This window comes from Anoplophora glabripennis, unplaced genomic scaffold, assembly GCF_000390285.2.
Source record: "Anoplophora glabripennis isolate ALB-LARVAE unplaced genomic scaffold, Agla_2.0 scaffold137, whole genome shotgun sequence".
Taxonomy (NCBI): Eukaryota; Metazoa; Arthropoda; class Insecta; order Coleoptera; family Cerambycidae; genus Anoplophora; species Anoplophora glabripennis.
This window is the reverse complement of record NW_019416282.1, coordinates 227,259-245,665: the sequence shown is the minus strand read 5'-3', so window position 1 is coordinate 245,665 and position 18,407 is coordinate 227,259. Positions and strand designations below refer to the sequence as shown.

The window sequence follows — 18,407 nt, the reverse complement described above, 5'->3', positions numbered from 1 at the left end:
ACTCATACAGAGTATACAACAGTTTAATACATTTATTATTATAAAACTTATAACCAGTACTAGATGTTCTAATAACGATATGGAACACTTTAATAACAGTTATTGCTATTATTTCGTAAAGGGTATAAAAAACGTTGTATACTAGTTATACAATAATTTAATAAAGAATAAGGTTTATAGTCACTATACAACTGTGCTAGCAATACGCGTTTTATATCCAATATTCACCTGTTTAACTGTCACATATAGTATACAATGGTCTTATAATGGCATATAGAATTCTAATAAAGAATAAAACGCATTTCTTTCAGTGTACAGACCATTTTTTTATGTAGCTGTGCTATGAATACGGGATTACAGTATGATTACTGTTATAGAAACTAAGCACAACATGATGAGAGAATGAAGCGAATAAGAAAATTCGGAATAACTACTTTTCTAAAATAATTCTAATTTAAACTTAATTCTCCAAGCCGAGGTTGCTGTCTAATGAAATCCAGGCTGAAATAGGAGGAAATAAATTAAAATGCAACGTAAAGATACTAATAAGGCAGGATTACGGTCTCTTTATTGGATATTTATAAGAGGCATCAGAAGTCGAATCAGAACGACAAATTTTATGAAAATTTATTACAATAATGAAAATGTAAGGCAAGGTGTCTGTTGTGTAATATCCTTTGCGGTACCATTTTAGACCTCGACTTGTCTAAGTTAAAAATACATAATCTAATATTATATTATCACTGCTGAATAGCAGACTAGCTACAGGGTGCTTTAAGAAAACTGCGACAATATGGGATAGTCCCAGAAATGTAAAATAGCTTACATTTTTTTCTAAAAGAGCCAAGAGTCAACAAATTTGGTGTCTTTTTAAAAAGCAACTTTCATAAAGAATACTACTGATTAAAATCATATTTAGTGGAACGCATTTATAGAAAAATTTATCACTTAAATGATGTTTGCTAGAGCATGTCTCTTTCATCCAAATATAAGACGTTAAAATTATATTTTTAAAAGATATTTGGTAAGGTAAATTTTGTAAGGGTGTATTGAAACACTCTGTGTTGCTTATTAAAAGAAATAATAAACAACCTTTTACAACAGTATACGCATACTAAAGATTATTCAAAGGAGTCGAGGTATTATTCCGAAGTAAACACTTTGCTCGCTGTAACAAGCACGACTACTTTATTACACACCAAAAATATATTTTCACCAACCTTCCAAAGAAAGTTTGTTTATTCAGTTGATTGTGAGAAATTCCAGCTTTGCTGTATGAAGTGACACTCGTGAATATTTTTTTATGCCGCCATATATAACCGAGTGTTTATTTTATGCAAATACAGTTTTAAATTAACCTTGAGCGTCAGCTTCGCACGTTCAAAATACAATACGATCCTAGTTCAAATCGCGGTGTTAACAATGCGTTAACAAGTATGCGAGAATCTGAAAAACAAATATCCAGGTATTTTCCTAATTACACTTCATTATAGTGAAGTGTATACAAAACACATAAAAAACTAAATGTAGGCTACATCTGGCTATATATGGTCATGAGAAATTAACGATTTCGTGTATTATATTAAAAATTCAGTGAGAAGACAGCATTTGTCATATGCGTTACATAACTACGCTAAATATACACTCACAGGAGGCGCAGATGTTTATTTTGGTATATTTTAATAAATCTATGACTTTCGGAAAGAAAGATGCCTCTTATTTACAGTAACAGTTAATTTTACAAGTAGTATATTGTATATACATTTATTATTTATTACTGATTTTAATGCATAAAATAGAAAAATAGAAGGCCAGATAGGAGCACATGTCTGAGAGAATATGGGGCCTGTCACCACAAGTACCCAGACAACATTGGTTGAAAATTCAAATTTTCGCCCATGTTTCCAATCAAACCTCTGAAACTGTTCAGGGAGTCGCAAACTACTCTAAACGCACCAGGGCAGACGATATCCAAGGAGCTCGATGTTGGTAGATCGACGCATAAGACTGGGCGCCCGAAAAAGCGACTCGATTTCGAATTTTTCGAGAAACGCCAGGAATGCTACGAAATTCGAGGTGGGACATGAAATCAAGCGTCTTAAATAAATCTAATATTTCAGCTAAATTCCATAACAGGTGGAGGCGACCCTAAAGAGGCTGGATGACGGAAAGCTCACAGGAGATCGACTTCAGAACTTGGCGGAGCAAAGCAGGTTCGAATATTGAATCTGGTTTTCTTCGGATAAGTAACCAGGACCAAGTTCCTGCCCAGTACCCATGTACTATCCCAAGCTTTCATTAGTATTGTATAAAAAGCGTTTAACTGCGCATTCTAATGCTACAAATTGTTGTGAATTCAAGCTCAGACCTAAATCATTAATCCCATATCGTTCAAGATTAACTACGGAGCTGTAATGGATACAACGATGCTCTTTAGCCTAAAACAAAGTGCTCTTTAGCCAAATCCAAAATCAATCAAAGCACAACATTGCTAAAAACAAAACAGTGGGAAAAGGTTCAGTTGAAAACCTTAATGCAAAGTGCCACCGTGTCTTCTCCTGAGAACATTAGGTTAATTCCAAGCTCCGATGACTTAGAGAGAGCCTCAATGGAAAAAGTCCTACCAGCGAGAGACTTAAACATTCGCCCAATCCACGATAAGTCTGGTGCGTTGGAGGATTATATGGTAAAGCCATTTCCTTGGGGTCAAAGAGCTTCTGAGAGAATGGCCAAAAGAGAAAACACGATACAACAATATCTATACTAATTATTTCTGTCAAATAATCTACCATATTGAGGAACTCCTGTCATCATTATAATCCCCAAAATTATCGAGGACATTTAAAGCAGCAGCATCTAAAAAACCGGTATACCATTTAAGGCTATGACTCATTACGGTTAGTGGCTATAAGTACTCATGGAAAAATAGCTCAGTTTTGGCTTTTGGACAAACAATATTTAGTCCATTCATTCCAAATAAAAAATCTCTTTTGTTAACAGGTTTTAACTAAAAACAATGATCAAAGTACTTATTAAACAACCTTTAGTTTTTACCCAAGGCTTATTTTTCATCCATAACAAACACATCTTTGAGATGTGTGAAGATTCATGAACATCTAGAATCTAAAAGCAAAGTGTTAATTCAAATTAAAAGTTGACTACTATTGATTTACTGAATAGTCTTCTAACCTGTGCATGTGTGAGATGGTGTAAATTATTGTAATGTAGTAATTCACGATGATCCATGTCAATCAACCCAGGAAGTGGCCAGTATATACCAGTGGAACCAGTCATAAGAAATTTCTATTAAGGGGTTTGTTCAAGTTCAAAAACTATGTGTATGGGTGCTGCATGTTGTGAGCGAAAGCGACAAAAATCAGCGTGTCAACGTTTTGTATCTCTGCTGGCTTCTCATCGTTACTCATCAACAACGTCGACCACTTTCGAACCAGATTCTTAATTGTGACGAAATATGGCGCCTTTAAGTCAACGCCAAAAACAAAAAAGCAAAACAATGCTCTAACCAAAAGCTGGTACCCATTCGCATATAAGCTGATGTACATCTGGTGGGACAAAGAAGGCTTCTTTTATTCCGAGGAATACAATCATCACTACGTCGAAATTTTTTCTACTCTTCCGCTTACTATCGAACAATCTTCGAAGAATAGGGACGGCGCGTTCCACAATTGACGTGGAATAGTCTGCGTATTTTGTTTATTCAATCATGCATTTTGTTTATTAAAAAGAAGTAAATTTCAATTCAATAAAAAACTTATTCACGAACCCAACTAACAGAAATATTGAAAAAGGCATCAGCAGGACACGTAAAATCAAGGAAAAGGAAGAACCTGTATGTGTGACAAAGTATATAAGTATTCAGGGTTAGTCAAAAGTATGAAAAATGCTTTCCCGCTGAGATTTTTGGGACAAATTGTGAGCACAAAAGTCGCAACATTTTTCACGGCGCATCCGATTTGACCTTGAGATCAAGGTCAAGTTTCAAGGTCACATCAAAATCAAGTCGGTTTTTTAAATGGCGACCCTCCTTTTCATGACATTGACCCTGACCTCAAGGTCAATGATCAAAGTCAGTTCAAGGTCAAATGTTCATTTACTGTAATTTTTTATTTTTAACTACGGAATCAGGAGTGACAGTCTTAGAGTAATATGGTACTCCTTAGTGACCTTGATATTGAGGTTAAGGTCGAAAGGACCTGACAAGGTCATATCGCTCTTTGGAGTAGCGACCCCTTATTTCGACGCTAGAATTAAGGGAGTGTAAACTATACATGTTATTATGATCTTAAACGTGACTTTAAGATAAATGGTCAAGGTCAGGTAGAGGTCAAGTGATTATTCCCGCTGTCATTTTTTATTTTCGACGATGGAATAGAAGGGACTCACAACTTTTTAGTGATAATCTGCAAAGCATTTTAGGTTTACTAAACATTTTAAAATGCTGCTCGCATTAGAAGGAACCATCGAATTTTTCGTAGCAAAATCTTAAAAAAAAGAACACTCACCTGAGGTTTACTGACTTGCGGTATCGGCGCCCTCACCCTTTTATCCAGTAGCAAGTCGCTGGGACACCTCTCGAAAATCAACACCCTCTCCGCCACCGATCCCCGCGTCAGGAAAGGCCTCACTGGGTTCGACGCCGCGTGCCTCAGGTGCTGTCTTTGGCTCGTCGTCAACTCCGGATGGGGTACCTGCTGCTCCGGCCTCCTGGGGGTGCTCCTCAGCCCCCACTTCGTCGACACTTCCGGTTTCTCCGTCTCTTTGAGCGCCGGTTCCTTTATTATCTGCTCCTTCATTATCTGTTTCGATGCTAAAACTATAGGCGGTTCCTCGTTGACTATGTCACCGTTCTTGAGCGCGTTGATGAGCCGTTTCTCCTCCAGGGCCACCTGGTCGATGGTGACGGAGGAGGTTTTGGGGGATGGAGGTGCGTAGTGGTGGTTGTCCCGCACCTCCCCCGTGGATTTTTTCACGGCGTCCGTGGATATGACGCGGTTTTTGAGCGGCCACGTTTGAAGACCCGTCGTGGTGATGTCCGGTGGCAGGGTCATCTCTATCGTGTCCATGCGGGGCTTGGGGGAGATTTGGGGCTTCTGGCCTATGGTGGGTTTTACCGGCTGGGGCTGGAACAAAGAACTATGTTATAGAAATACGCAGAAAATGATTATGACAAAACGCAATAATCATATCACCACAAAGATTAAAATAATGGAGTCATATCATTTAAATAGGTATAATAAGACGGAAAAAAGGAAAGTATGACTGACATAAAATGCCGATAATAAAGAAAGTGATTTCTCAGTCAATTCTTATACAGGGTGTTAAAAAAAGAGTGTAAAATATGTAAAGAGGTAATAGTATGAACCAAAATAAGCAGAAAAGTCCCAATAAACATGGGTCCGCAAAGTAACGGTTGCGGAGATATGGAATATTTTATGTTTTTTAGCCCGTTTTTTTATTTTGCAAAAACTTCCAAAACAGACATGCATTTCATGTATGGTCGTGCTAATGGGAACGCCACCGAAGCGCGACGTCTTTATGTTGACGCTTATCCAAATCGCCAGATTCCTTCACAACGCATGTTTGGAAGAATTCACCAAAGATTGCGTGATATCGGTTCCTTGAGAAAACAGTGCCATTTATCCGGAAGACCAAGGTCGGTATCCACTCCTAGAGCAGAAGAAGAAATTCTAGCACTGGTAGAGCAGAATCCAGGTACGAGTGTGCGGAGAATATCAGCCGAGGTAGGAATTAGTGGTCCTCTTGTTTGGAGAATCCTTCACGAGCAACTGCTTTATCCATACCATGTGCAACGAGTACAGGCCTTAAATCCAATAAATGATCATCAAGCACGTTTGGTTTTTTGCCGCTGGTTTCTACGTCATGATGCTGAAGACCCTCGTTTTCTTGCAAACATTCTTTTTACTGATGAGGCCGGGTTCACAAGAAATGGAGTGTTTAATTTTCACAATACGCATATTTGGGCCGACGAAAATCCTCATGCTCTAATAGAATCTGGACATCAGGCACGTTTTTCATTAAACATTTGGATGGGTATTGTAGGTGACAGGTTTCTAGGTCCTGTTGTTTTACCAAACCGATTAACAGGCGCTGCTTACCTCAACTTTCTGCAGAACACACTGTATGAGTTTTTGGAAGACATTCCTTTGAATCAGAGGCAACAAATGTGGTTCCAGCATGATGGTGCTCCAGCTCATTTTTCCATGGCCGTTAGAGAGCATTTACACCAAACTTTTCCACATAGATGGGTAGGAAGGGCCGGACCTGTTTTATGGCCTCCAAGATCGCCTGATCTGAACCCTCTAGATTTCTTTGTTTGGGGATATTTGAAGACATTAGTGTATGGTACTCCTGTAAATAGCCTGGAAGAGCTGCAGCTACGGATTAATCAAAAGTGTCAAGAAATCCAAACCAAGGAGGGTGTTTTCGAAAGAGTTCGAATATCGTTGAGACGAAGATGTCGTGCCTGCTTGGAAATGGACGGAGGGTACTTTGAACATCTTCTGTAACTTTGTTTTTTGTTTGTTAAAAGCTTCCTTTGTCGGTTTATTCCTAATAAAATAAAATGTTTGAAAAACGAATAGTGGTCCATATATCCGCAACCGTTACTTTGCGGACCCATGTTTATTAAGACTTTTCTCCTTATTTTGGTTCATACTATTACCTCCTGAAATATTTTACACTCTTTTTTTAACACCCTGTATAACAAAAATATTTTTGCTATATAACATTAAAAAGAAAAGATAATTTATTCAAATTTAATACACTAGAAAGCTTCATTTATGAATTATCAAATAACTTTTTATATCGCAATGGTAACTGCGTATTAATCGAGAAAAAATATTAAGCCACTGTTTTTTTTTTCAAGCTTTACGTAAATTCCTAAGGTTGTATTAAAAAGCTGAATCAAAATTTTTTGATTCTGAACCGCCATTTTTTAGCTAATTGCAAAATAAATCATGAAAGGAAAATTCTTACATTTATTGAAGAGTAAATATTCGAAGGACTAATAATTTCATTCGTATCTTTGGAAGGGTGGTTCTACATATCACAATATGATAGAGAAAGCTCTAAAATTTAAGAATGGTATTTATCTGTTATTTATTTATCTTTTTAGAAATACAATACTCAGCGGGACAAACTTCCAATTACAGGATATGGTGAAATAGAAAAACTTAACTAAATTAAAAACGAGGCATCTTATATTGAGTCGAATTGGTGGAAGAAGTGTAATTTGACAAAAATAATCATATAAAGTATATAACTACAAAATATATAGTCCAGTCACTAAAGCATTTTGGCTACCAATTTTTTCGGATGGTATGGATTAACGTGAAATTTGAACTGTAGCTAGGGAATAGCCCAAGGAATTTTTTCTATTAAAAATAACCTCACGATCCGATAGACGGACGAATTCTAAATTTCAAAAAATGTTCTATAAGAATTTTTTGTAGTCAATACTTTTTGAGTTATTTGGGCCTAAACATGTTCGTTTTTAGCCCAAAAATACATGTTTTTGATTGACACTTTAAGCTCTGTGATTTGCAGTTTTTTTGAGCTTTCGTTTTTTTATATTTTTAAGCTAAAAGTGCTCAGGAAAGGCAGTCTTGGAGCTTAGTTTTCAGCTTTTAACGGTCATAACTTGTCCTACAAAAATTTTAAAAAAAGCAAATTGTTCAATAAGAAAAAACCTACAATTTCTTATTCTATCATTTTTTTATAACTTTATTAGTTTTTGAAATATTTTGAATTTTTTTTTTTTAAATGAAAAACGTCAATCATTTTATTTTGATTGTAACTTCATTAGTTTTCATGCTAACGACTTTTACCACAATTCAATTTAAAGGTCTTTTCAAGAACTTTAATAAGTGTTGTATATGTTTTCCACGAAAAACCTTTAATTTTTCCGCTACAGGACGTTGAACGTTTCGATTATAGCTATCTTCGAAATTAACTTCAACTTCTGGGAGTCATAACTCGGGTTCTATACCACCTACAAAAATTAAAAAAGCAATCTCTTTGCTATTTAATTACCTTCATTTTTGCTTATGATCATTTTTTTGATAAAACCTGTAGTTTTTGAGATATTCGCGAAAAATGGTTCAAAAACATGCATATTTTGGGCTAAAAACGAACATGTTTAGGCGCAAATTACTCAAAACTTATTGACTGTACAAAAAATTCTTATATAACATTTTTTGCTTAGAATTCGTCCCTCTATTGAACCTTGAGGTTATTTTTAATAAAAAAAATCCCACCCTCCAGAAGGAGTGGCATCCACCCCTAGGGTAAAAGCAGACATCTAGACAATATAACTTTTCAAGTGGGGGTCAGATGAGCTTGTAAATTTTCAGGAAAATCCATGCTATTCGAAAAAATTGGGAGCATTTACCTTATTTTCGCCTTCAGTGACTGGACTAATAAGAATTATTTAGAATCGGAGCTTAATCACCATGACTATTTTCTTCAATAGTTGTAGTTACACAAGCTTCATCAAAGAGGAAGGTTAATATTTCAACCGGTTTAAGATTTTGAATTTGTAACGGGCATGTGACAAATAGTAAATAATTGCCGCTATATGAGAACAACAACCCTCAACGAGTTTGATGAATTTTCCAGAACTCAGTGAAAATGATCTCAAAAAGACATATTAATAAAAAAACATATAATTGCTATAATGAGTATAAACCAAACCTAAATAGCTATAATGGTATTCAAAGATATGCGTGTAGGGTTTCTGATTTCTCGGCCTACTTTTTTTCTCGGGACTCGAGAATTCTCGACTAGGAATTCCCGGGAATTCTCGAATTCTCGAGAAATTTCTAAAACTTAAAAAAGTCATAATTTTGGTATTGCAATGCGAAATATAAACATGCTATTATACTTAACAATCATCATTAACATTTATTATTTATTCAGTATTGTTATTAATTTTATGTTTCTACTTCTACTAACAAAACTAAATTAAACTTTGAATATCTTCTCCTTGAAAACCTTTGACTTGTTTTTTTTTTTTAACCCTTTCAATATACTTATGTTTATTTCAATGTTTTTGAATCGTAGCTTTCTTCCAATAATTATTAACAATCATTAATTAAAAGACTGCATCTTTTAATTAAACAAACAGTAGATAACTAATTTAACCGAAGGAATAAAAAAACAAGCTTTAATTTAAAGATAAAGAAGCGTTCTTGCTATTAATTTATCAATTATAGTCACAATCTTTTAATGAACAAACCAAAAATAAAATAATCAACTAAAGGAACAGGAACTAAATATTTTCAGAATCAACAACAACATTAGGTATCTGCTTATAATAAAATTTCTACACAGACTTATAACTAGGTAGGTACATTAAAAAAATAAGAATCATCAAAGTCAACTAAAGCCTTAAAAACTTAATAAATAAATCATGAGCTAGTCGAGAAACCGCTTTAACCGCTCAGTTATTTGTCGAGAAACGAATTGAACGCATGAACGAAACGAACTCCAGTCAAGAACTTAAGACGCGCGTGATTATTAAATTTCTCGATTTCTCGACACTTTTTTCTCGTCTCGAGTAAGGCCAGATTTCCCGGGAATTCTCGCTTCGAGAAGTCTCGACCAGAAACCCTATATGCGTGTGATTGTGCAAACGGAAATAGAATCGTGGGTTGTTTATCCCATATAGTGGCGGTTATTTACTATTTGTCACATGCCCGTTAAAAATCCAAAATTTTAAAACCAGCTAAAATATTGACCTATATGATTATTTCTGTCAAATTATACTATAATACGGATTATATTTTTTTAACTGTTCCTCCAATTCGACTCTTCTGTAATTTTCATATATAATAGCTAACTAATAAATGAATAACCTGCATTTGAGTGGTTGGTATAAAAATATCACTATCCCACAAATATAATTCTCGTTTTCGGCCGTTTTAAATCGAGCGAAAATTCTGAAAAAAATCTGTAATATGCAATTCGTAGACATTTATAAATAGTTTCAACCTTATTAAGATATCTAGAGTAGGTAGTTTAGAAAAAAATTAAATTTAACGTTAAGGGTTGCCACCCCCATTATTCCCTAATTAACGGGGGTAGAAGTCTGAAATTAAGTGTCAAGATGTTTTAGATGAAGAACAAGAAATACAAGGTAACAACTATTCATTAGACCCTGGTGCAGTTTTCATTTACTTAATCGGCTGCTATACCCTTTATATCCACATATCTACTATGCTTGTTGTACAGGTGCAACAGAAAAAAATACGGTCATAGTTCCCTTATAAAACATTTTGGGATTTATATTCATATTAACTTTTTTCATGTGTAGAATCACTTCTCCATACTCGATAATAATATAAATATTTCTATAATTGCAATCTTTCACTGAATATCCGAAAAGTTTTATTGCCCTCAATTTTTCACGAAACGTTGAAGTGTAAGAAAACCTGAGCAGTTATATTTACGTTGTTGAATATTATTCAAAACAGCGAATGACGAAATGGTAATAAAATAAATATTAAAGGTTGTTCGAGGACGATTTATTTTTAGTATAATGTAATTAAATAGTATTACGTTACAATAATGACTGCAAATTGTTATCACGGATGAAGTACTACACTCCACTCCCTCAAATGGAACTCATTTATCAAATATACATACCTAATACGTTGATCCTCTGTTCGAGTAGACATTATCGTGCTGAATTAGAAGTACATATTGTTTTAATGAGGTCTGCTGATTTACTAAAAATAATGAGTAAATATTTGTCTACAAATCTAGAAAATTATAAGCATTTGTAGTAAGACCTACATAACATTCCTTAGCAGGGATAATTTACTATGGTACTTTGTAAGAGAAAATATCATGAAGACCTCTATGAGCATTTGGATCAATATATTGACAGATGCTAGGCGCCTTTAAAGACATGGGCAATTCCTAAATTGTTATGGAAATGTCACCAGGAAGTGGAAACACCGGCGGGACATAATAAAACAACTTTATTACGTGTACCAAGACAAAAAGACACCAGACACATACCGATCAATGACCAGTCTGGTGAGTGAGTGAGTGATATTGCAGTGTGGGTACTGTGGGTCCTATAAAAAAAGAAGAACCACTTCCTGACAACATAATGAATCTTCTACAAGGATATGTATCAATGGAAATCGACCGCTAAAGAATACTGGAAACTACGCAGACATCAGCTGCGCTTAGTAATGGATTTTCTCAAAAGATATTGCATTTTAAACATCGGAGATTATATCGAGTCAGATTACTATATCTCAAAAGCTTTGAAGTAGACATACCAGACTGAACAGAGAAAATATAAATTTGTCCAAAAGTGTACAGAGAAAACTGCCAATTATATTTCCATTAATTTGACAGATATTTTATATGTATTTGACAACTATTTATATGAATTAATATTGATTTATATCAGTATAATTCAAGCAATGAAATATTTATATTTGATGTGAAAACGAATACAAGTCAATCGACGGTGGCCACGAAGCTTTTTTTCGGTCTTGTTCACCATCTCATCAGTCACAATTGAAGGACGCCCACTCATTTGTTTGTCATTTGTTCATCATGAACATTCGTTCTCCCAGCTTTATATTTATGACACCACTTGTACACATTAGTACGATTCATCACACCATCCCCATAAACATGTTTGATTTCGTTAAAAATCTGGAATGGCGCCTTTACAAGAAGAAACCCGATTGCAGTCTTCACCTCGTAGCTGGCGGAATTCGGAATAGCGGCACTCAATTCAACGCGCCACTACAACAACAGATCTCAATTGACTGAAACAAATGAGCGCGCGTTCTGCTCCCAATACCTTGGCTTTGAATGCAGTGTTGCCAACTTTATCGAAAACAAAAACCACAGAGTCACACTATTCTTACTTTATGGATATGCCTCGTATTTGTTTAGGATACGTTTGTATCTGAAATCTGATGTTCATTTTTATCTAATTAGGTATATACTCAGAACAATATATGATCTAAATCACTGCAATGAATAAGGCATAAGTCCATGAGTATTGACTGACGATTTAGTTTTATGAGTAATTATAAGTTTACTACAATAAAATGGAGAGTGTTTGCAGTAATATTCATTATACTAGTATTAAATCAAAGAGCACTGTACATAAAACCACATTTTGGGAAGACCCAAATATTGGTATTATGTGTTACTTTATAATGTTTCACCCAGTACAGTCTTTTAGTACTACAAAATTTAACTAACATATTAAGGTAATTTTGTACACTTGTAAACAATTTGAATCTTGCTTGCTTTAAGTGTTGCTTTTTAACTTGTTTTAAAAGTTAAAAGTTAATGACTATGTTCAATTCTTTTGAGTAATTAAAAAAATTTGTTAACGTTAGATCATAGGATAGTTGTTTGTTAATTCTGCATACAGCAATAGTTTAATTTTTTTCAAATTTATATAAGCATATATTTGAGAAGCTTTGATGCAGTGTAATAATAATAATCTATCAGTTCAGTCAGTTTTAATAAATAACACAGGTCAACAAGGGTCAAGAAGCAGACACACTAATATGCATTCTCGAAGGATTTTGGTGTGCTGAATCCGAATCTGGCCGCAGAATTGCTCTTTCGCGTCAGGTTTTTGAGATATCCTAACCTAAAAGTGCAAAAAACACTGTTTTTCGTCATATTTGAGGTTATGTAGTAATGCCATCTATTCTTAAAAAAAATACATATAATTTAAAAGTACAAGGTTCCCTCTTTCAAATGCCGTTGAGTTTGCTCAAATATCTTTTTTTTTGCGTTGAGATATCATATGTTGAAATTTCAAAAGTTTATCAGTTTCTTAATATGCGAAAATTTACTAAGGATCCCTTAGACGTCAAACAGTTGATTGCAGTTCAGAAGCTTCATACTCATAAACCTTCAATACATACGAACTCAAACTCGCAAACTCCAAATCCCCAAACCCACAAACCCCAAACCCACAATCCCCAAACCCACAAACCCCAATCCCGCAAAACCCGAACCTACAAACTCCAAGCTTACAAACCCCAAGCCCGCCAACTCCAAACCTACAAACCGTATGGGTATGAAGTTTCTGAACTGCAATCGACTGCTTGATGTCTAAGGGATCATTCGATAAAAATTTGAACATTCAATGTTTTCATTTTTTGAAAAATTATAGATGGCATTACTACATAACCTCAAATGTGACGAAAAATAGTGTTTTTTGCACTTTTAGGTTAGGATATCTCAAAAACCTAACCCGATAGAGTAATTCTGCTGCCAGATTCAGATTCAGCGCACCTAAATCCTTCGGAAATATATATTCAAGTTTCTGCTTACAAAAAAAGTTAAATTTTGTTGGTCTGTGTAATCCATATTAATCTAAATCTATGTGAGACAATTATGTATTACTTATTTATTTATTTATTTATTTATTTGATACACCATTCAACAGAATGTATCCAATTAATGAATGCATGGGTGGGAACACAATATGTAGTATAAAAAAGAGAAATGACAGTAACAATTGGTAAAACAATTCGAAGAAAAAAAACTGCAAATAAATTTAAAAGTAATAAAACTTAATAAAGTATTTTACATTAATTAAAATAACAGTAGTATAAAACAGTCATATGCTTTAGTAAAATAGAATAAAATACGATAATAAATATGCATATACACAAGCTAAAATGAAAAATGCCCATAAAGACACAATATAAAATGAATAACAAAACAAACAAAAGTCTATTAAAATAGGTTCATTATTGATTTTATGTTACAAGAAAAAATGTCATTATTATGCAGGTATATTATGTGTCATGTATAGGAAAGTTATATTCCGAAATGTAGTAACGCAGTAATAGGAGCTGAGAATCCAAACGTGCAACTCAAAAATTACACTGGCTCCATCTAGGTATTCAGCTGTTGGTTTGAATATGTATCCATCAGGGGATTGAAAAATAATGATAATGATGATAAAATTATGTTCACAATAATCATAGTTTTATTCGAGGAATTCTGAACAGTGTCGTATTGGCTTAGAAGAATAACGGTTTATTCTTGTACAACTTTATTGAAAAGAGTACTGGGAAGATAATTGGACAATACCGATGAATAAATCATACTGAAAATTGCTCATAAAACAGCCGATCACGTATTTCTTCAGGAATTAAAATAAAACGAAGGCAGAGACCTGAATTTCTTCGTGTATATAGAACATATTTATAAAACTGGAGAAAGGAACAAAACATAAATTTTATTAACAGGAATGCGGGTAGTAAACCACTCTTCTGCGGGACTAGGATAAATTACGCCGCAAGAAGTTTTAATTAACATTTTAAACGCACCCCCAACTAAATTATGTTGTATAAACTTTTTCACAATGCCCTCAAAAACACTCCTTTGATTTATGTGGAAGGAATTAAAACTTTTCGGCGGGTAAAGTTTAAAGAAGGTATCCACCGTTTCCCAGTGAAATATAAATTGTTTTCGTTCTGTTAATTTATAGCATCCAAATGGAAACGAAACAAAATCATTTATTGTCCCCTTAGGATACTTTAGAATGGGCCAGAATTCTAGAATTCTAGGCCAGAACCATAAATGATATAAATAATTGTACAGAACCGCTAGATTTCATGGTGCAACGGAAATAGAAGACATAAATAATTAAAAAATTATAGTCCGGTCAAATTAGTCATAAAAATAGTGGCCAAATAACGAAAATTCCGACAGAGCTAAATTTTGGTGAAGACCTTGGGTACACCATTAGAAATAAAGTGTCAAAAGTCCCCATCGATTCCATGCGTGCTAAACAAGTTATTCGTGGTCAAAGGTCAAAATTTGAAGTTTTTTGGATTTTTTTCGAAATCGGTTTTATCAAAAAAGTAGCCCTGACAAAAATATAGATCTTAAAATTATCTACAAAAATGGTTCTTATACTTTTTTTTTCTAAGAATCACCATTCCTGAGATATCGCGATTCTAAAAGTTGATGGAGTCACGTTCTACATGATATGCACATACATATATGCCACGTATATACATAGTCAGGCACATAATACAAGTAAAAATGCCTATTTGTGTCTCTTATACGTATAAACTATACTATTCTGAGAATATACACTCAAAAGAAACTCAGTCCCTTAGTCAATCCCCTCTACCCGCATGGCTACTCTATTTCAAAAACTTTTGTAAAAAATACATGAAACAAGAAACAAGTACAACTATCTTGTCTTCCTCCAACATCGGCTTCTGCTAATCAATACTTGTATCCAGTATACTATCAAGTTCAGACATGACTAGGAAATCAACTGAACCCAGAAGACTGGGGTTGGAAATTAACAGATAATACTTTGGAACTGATTCAAGCTTTACTCCCACCTGCTCCGGAAAAACTCCTAAACACTATTTTTTGCAATTGCAATAAAGGTTGTAGTGCTAAATGTGGCTGTAGAATAGTAGGGTTACTGTGTTCTCCAGCGTGTACTAATTGCCAAAGCCAGTCTTGCTCAAATGTCCAATTGAATACAACAGACGAAGATTCATGTGATTTCGATGAAGAGACAGCTGATTCATTTGAGCAATTTATGAACATCCAGCAAGAAGAAGAGGAAGAAGAAGAAGAAATCGAAGAAGACATGACTGTTGGAAGTCGACTTTGAAGAGTATGAATCAGAACTACAGTTAAAGTCAATAACCAATATCAATATCAATAATAATCATGCAGTTAAAAGAGTATTGTCCCTGAAAATTCCGTCATAACAGTTCGTGGAGTAAGCCTACCGGGGAAACCACGTTAAAAAAACGCGCCAAAGTACACTACCTCACAGGTGGCAATGTGTGCATATCATGTAGAACGTTACTCCTTCAACTATTAGAATCGCGATATCTCAGGAATGGTGATTCTTAGAATTTCAAGTTCTATCATCTTTGTCTGGGCTACTTTTTTGATAAAACCTACCGTTTTCGAAAAAAATCCAAAAAACCTCAAATTTTGACTTTTGACCCCGAATAACTTCTTTAGCACATATGGGATCGATGAGGACTTTTGACACTTTATTTCTAATGGTGTACCTAACGTCTCCACCAAAATTTAGCTGTGTCGGAATTTTCGTTATTTGAAATGTCTATTTTGACCGGACTATTATGTTTTAACTCTGAACTTAATCATAAATTTCCTTTACGTTTTTCAAACATGTAAATTTGTTTATACAATTGTTTCATCGTTCGCCATTCTTCTTTACCCATGGTTTCTCCTGTATCAAAACTTAACCAACTAAATATATTTACTAAAAAGTTTTACTTGGAAATGTGTTGGAAACATCTCCTAAACATTGTTATCATTCGTCCACAAAAAAAAAACTCATTTTCGTCTCTTCCTAGGAACTTTATGGCATTATACGACGCCCTACTTTCTTTTACTGTTGACTTTGGGTATGCAAACTTTGCACAAAGACTTTTGAATAAAACTTCAGAAGATTGACAATCTTTCCTTCATAAAACCGTCTAAATTACCCCAGGTACAATAAAATTACTAACGACTTTTGACATATTCGAATTTTATATGCAGAATCATATTCCATCGTTCATTTCAAACATTGGACGTATCGTATGTTCCGAATATATTTGCCGCTTCGAAGAAGCTCGACGCTAATTTTATATTTAGCCAAGTTGCTTTAGTAAAAAATGACCCCGCTACATGTAATACGAACAGCGTAATGGGTCACAGTGACAGAGCAATAGTTTTAACCAAACAAACAAACCACGACGATCTCGATAACGACAGCAGTGATATTATGCAACAGGAAATCTAAATTGATCGCAATTAATGTTAAAGTTCACACAGCAGTATTAGATATACCTCAAAAGAAATCACGTGTTTTGATTCGAATGACCGAAATAAAAAAGATGTTTAAAAAAGAATTTTTCGAACGTAATTATTTACTAGTTGATAATAATAACTTTATAATAATATTATTGTAAATATTTTTATGATATTAAGGTAATAATACCCTTAGATTTCTTGTAAATTTCATAAATCACAAAATAATCCTGACATTATTTCCATTTTCTAATAACTACAAACATGAGAAACTAAATTTTCGAGTGTTACAAAAATGATCATTTTTTACAGATTGGTACTGTGTAAAATTATATTTTTGTTTACACAAAATGATACACCTCCACAAAATATTAAAAAGGATTATCCAAAAACGTGATGATTGAATATGTCAAATGCAGAATGTTTGTAAAAAATTAAATTGTGGAATCCCTGTTAAATTTTGAGGTAAAATTTCTTATGAATATATTTCCTAAACGGCAAAGTTCGTGGCACGGGGTTGTTAACATTTTTTGAAAAATATGACAAAATTGCACATGTTTCTAAAAATGTTTGGGCTAATAATCAAATTTGCTCCGGCAACTTAGCTAAACGAATTGAACTTGTATAATAGTGGCAGATATTTTGGAAGACGCCCGCCGTTGCTAAAAACCTCAGAATTTTGATATCACTGAATATTTTGGAAATTCGATAAGTTCATTTAATTTTCAATTAATTATATTTCAAAGAAAAGATATCTTTTGCATCTTATTTGTATGATTTTTAGGTTATATTTAACCTAGGTATATAATAAAATTTACCATACAGTACAATATAATAAAAAATAATTCTAAAATCATTCGATCTACCTAAAAAATTTATAGGATTTTTTCTAGAAAATGCAAAATGCTTAAAATCCGAAATAGTCAGAGGCATAGAAATTTACCAGTTGCTATATACCTCTGAAAAATATTTTCATGTCAATGATTTTTTGAATTTCTAACGATTACATTAAATTTGAACAGTATTTGCAAACATTCCTATAACATTTTTCTTTCGTGAAATTAACATTGTTAGTTATTTTCGATTTATTGAAACGTGTTGCAAGCAAGATAAAACATAATATCTCGAAAATAACTCATTTTACAAATAAAATGATATATTTTTGATATGCAAAGTAGGCTTATGTCAAAACCTATTGATGGATGTCTCATAAACAACTCATATTATTATGGATGGATTATTAGTAATATTTTAAACTCTAATTAACTTTATATCAAAATTTTAGTGACTGTAATGACTAATTACTAACAGTTACTAACAATTATTAAAATTTTGACATAAGGTTAATTAGAGTTTAAAATATTGCTGAGAATGTATGCATTGTTTATGAGACATCCATCAATAGGTTTTGACATAAGCCTACTTTGAGAAAAGTCACTTATTTTAGAAAAATTCTAATAGTATCAATCAATACAAGATGTTAATTTACGTAACTTAAAAAATTGAAGTATGTAATATTTATATTTATAAAATTTAAAAAAAAAGAAAAAAGGATT

The 18,407-nt window shown here is 33.7% G+C and overlaps 1 protein-coding gene across 4 annotated transcripts in view; it reads right to left on the bottom strand.

Annotated features, from left to right (window-relative positions):
• LOC108904177 (serine/threonine-protein phosphatase 2A regulatory subunit B'' subunit beta) overlaps positions 1-18,407 on the bottom strand; it is a 235,724-nt gene that overhangs the window by 56,875 nt on the left and 160,442 nt on the right. For all 4 annotated transcript variants that reach the window (XM_018706620.1, XM_018706621.1, XM_018706623.2 and 1 more), the window contains one exon: positions 4,524-5,141. In XM_018706620.1, coding sequence (XP_018562136.1) covers positions 4,524-5,141 — 618 coding nt within the window. The remainder of the gene's footprint in view (positions 1-4,523; positions 5,142-18,407) is intronic.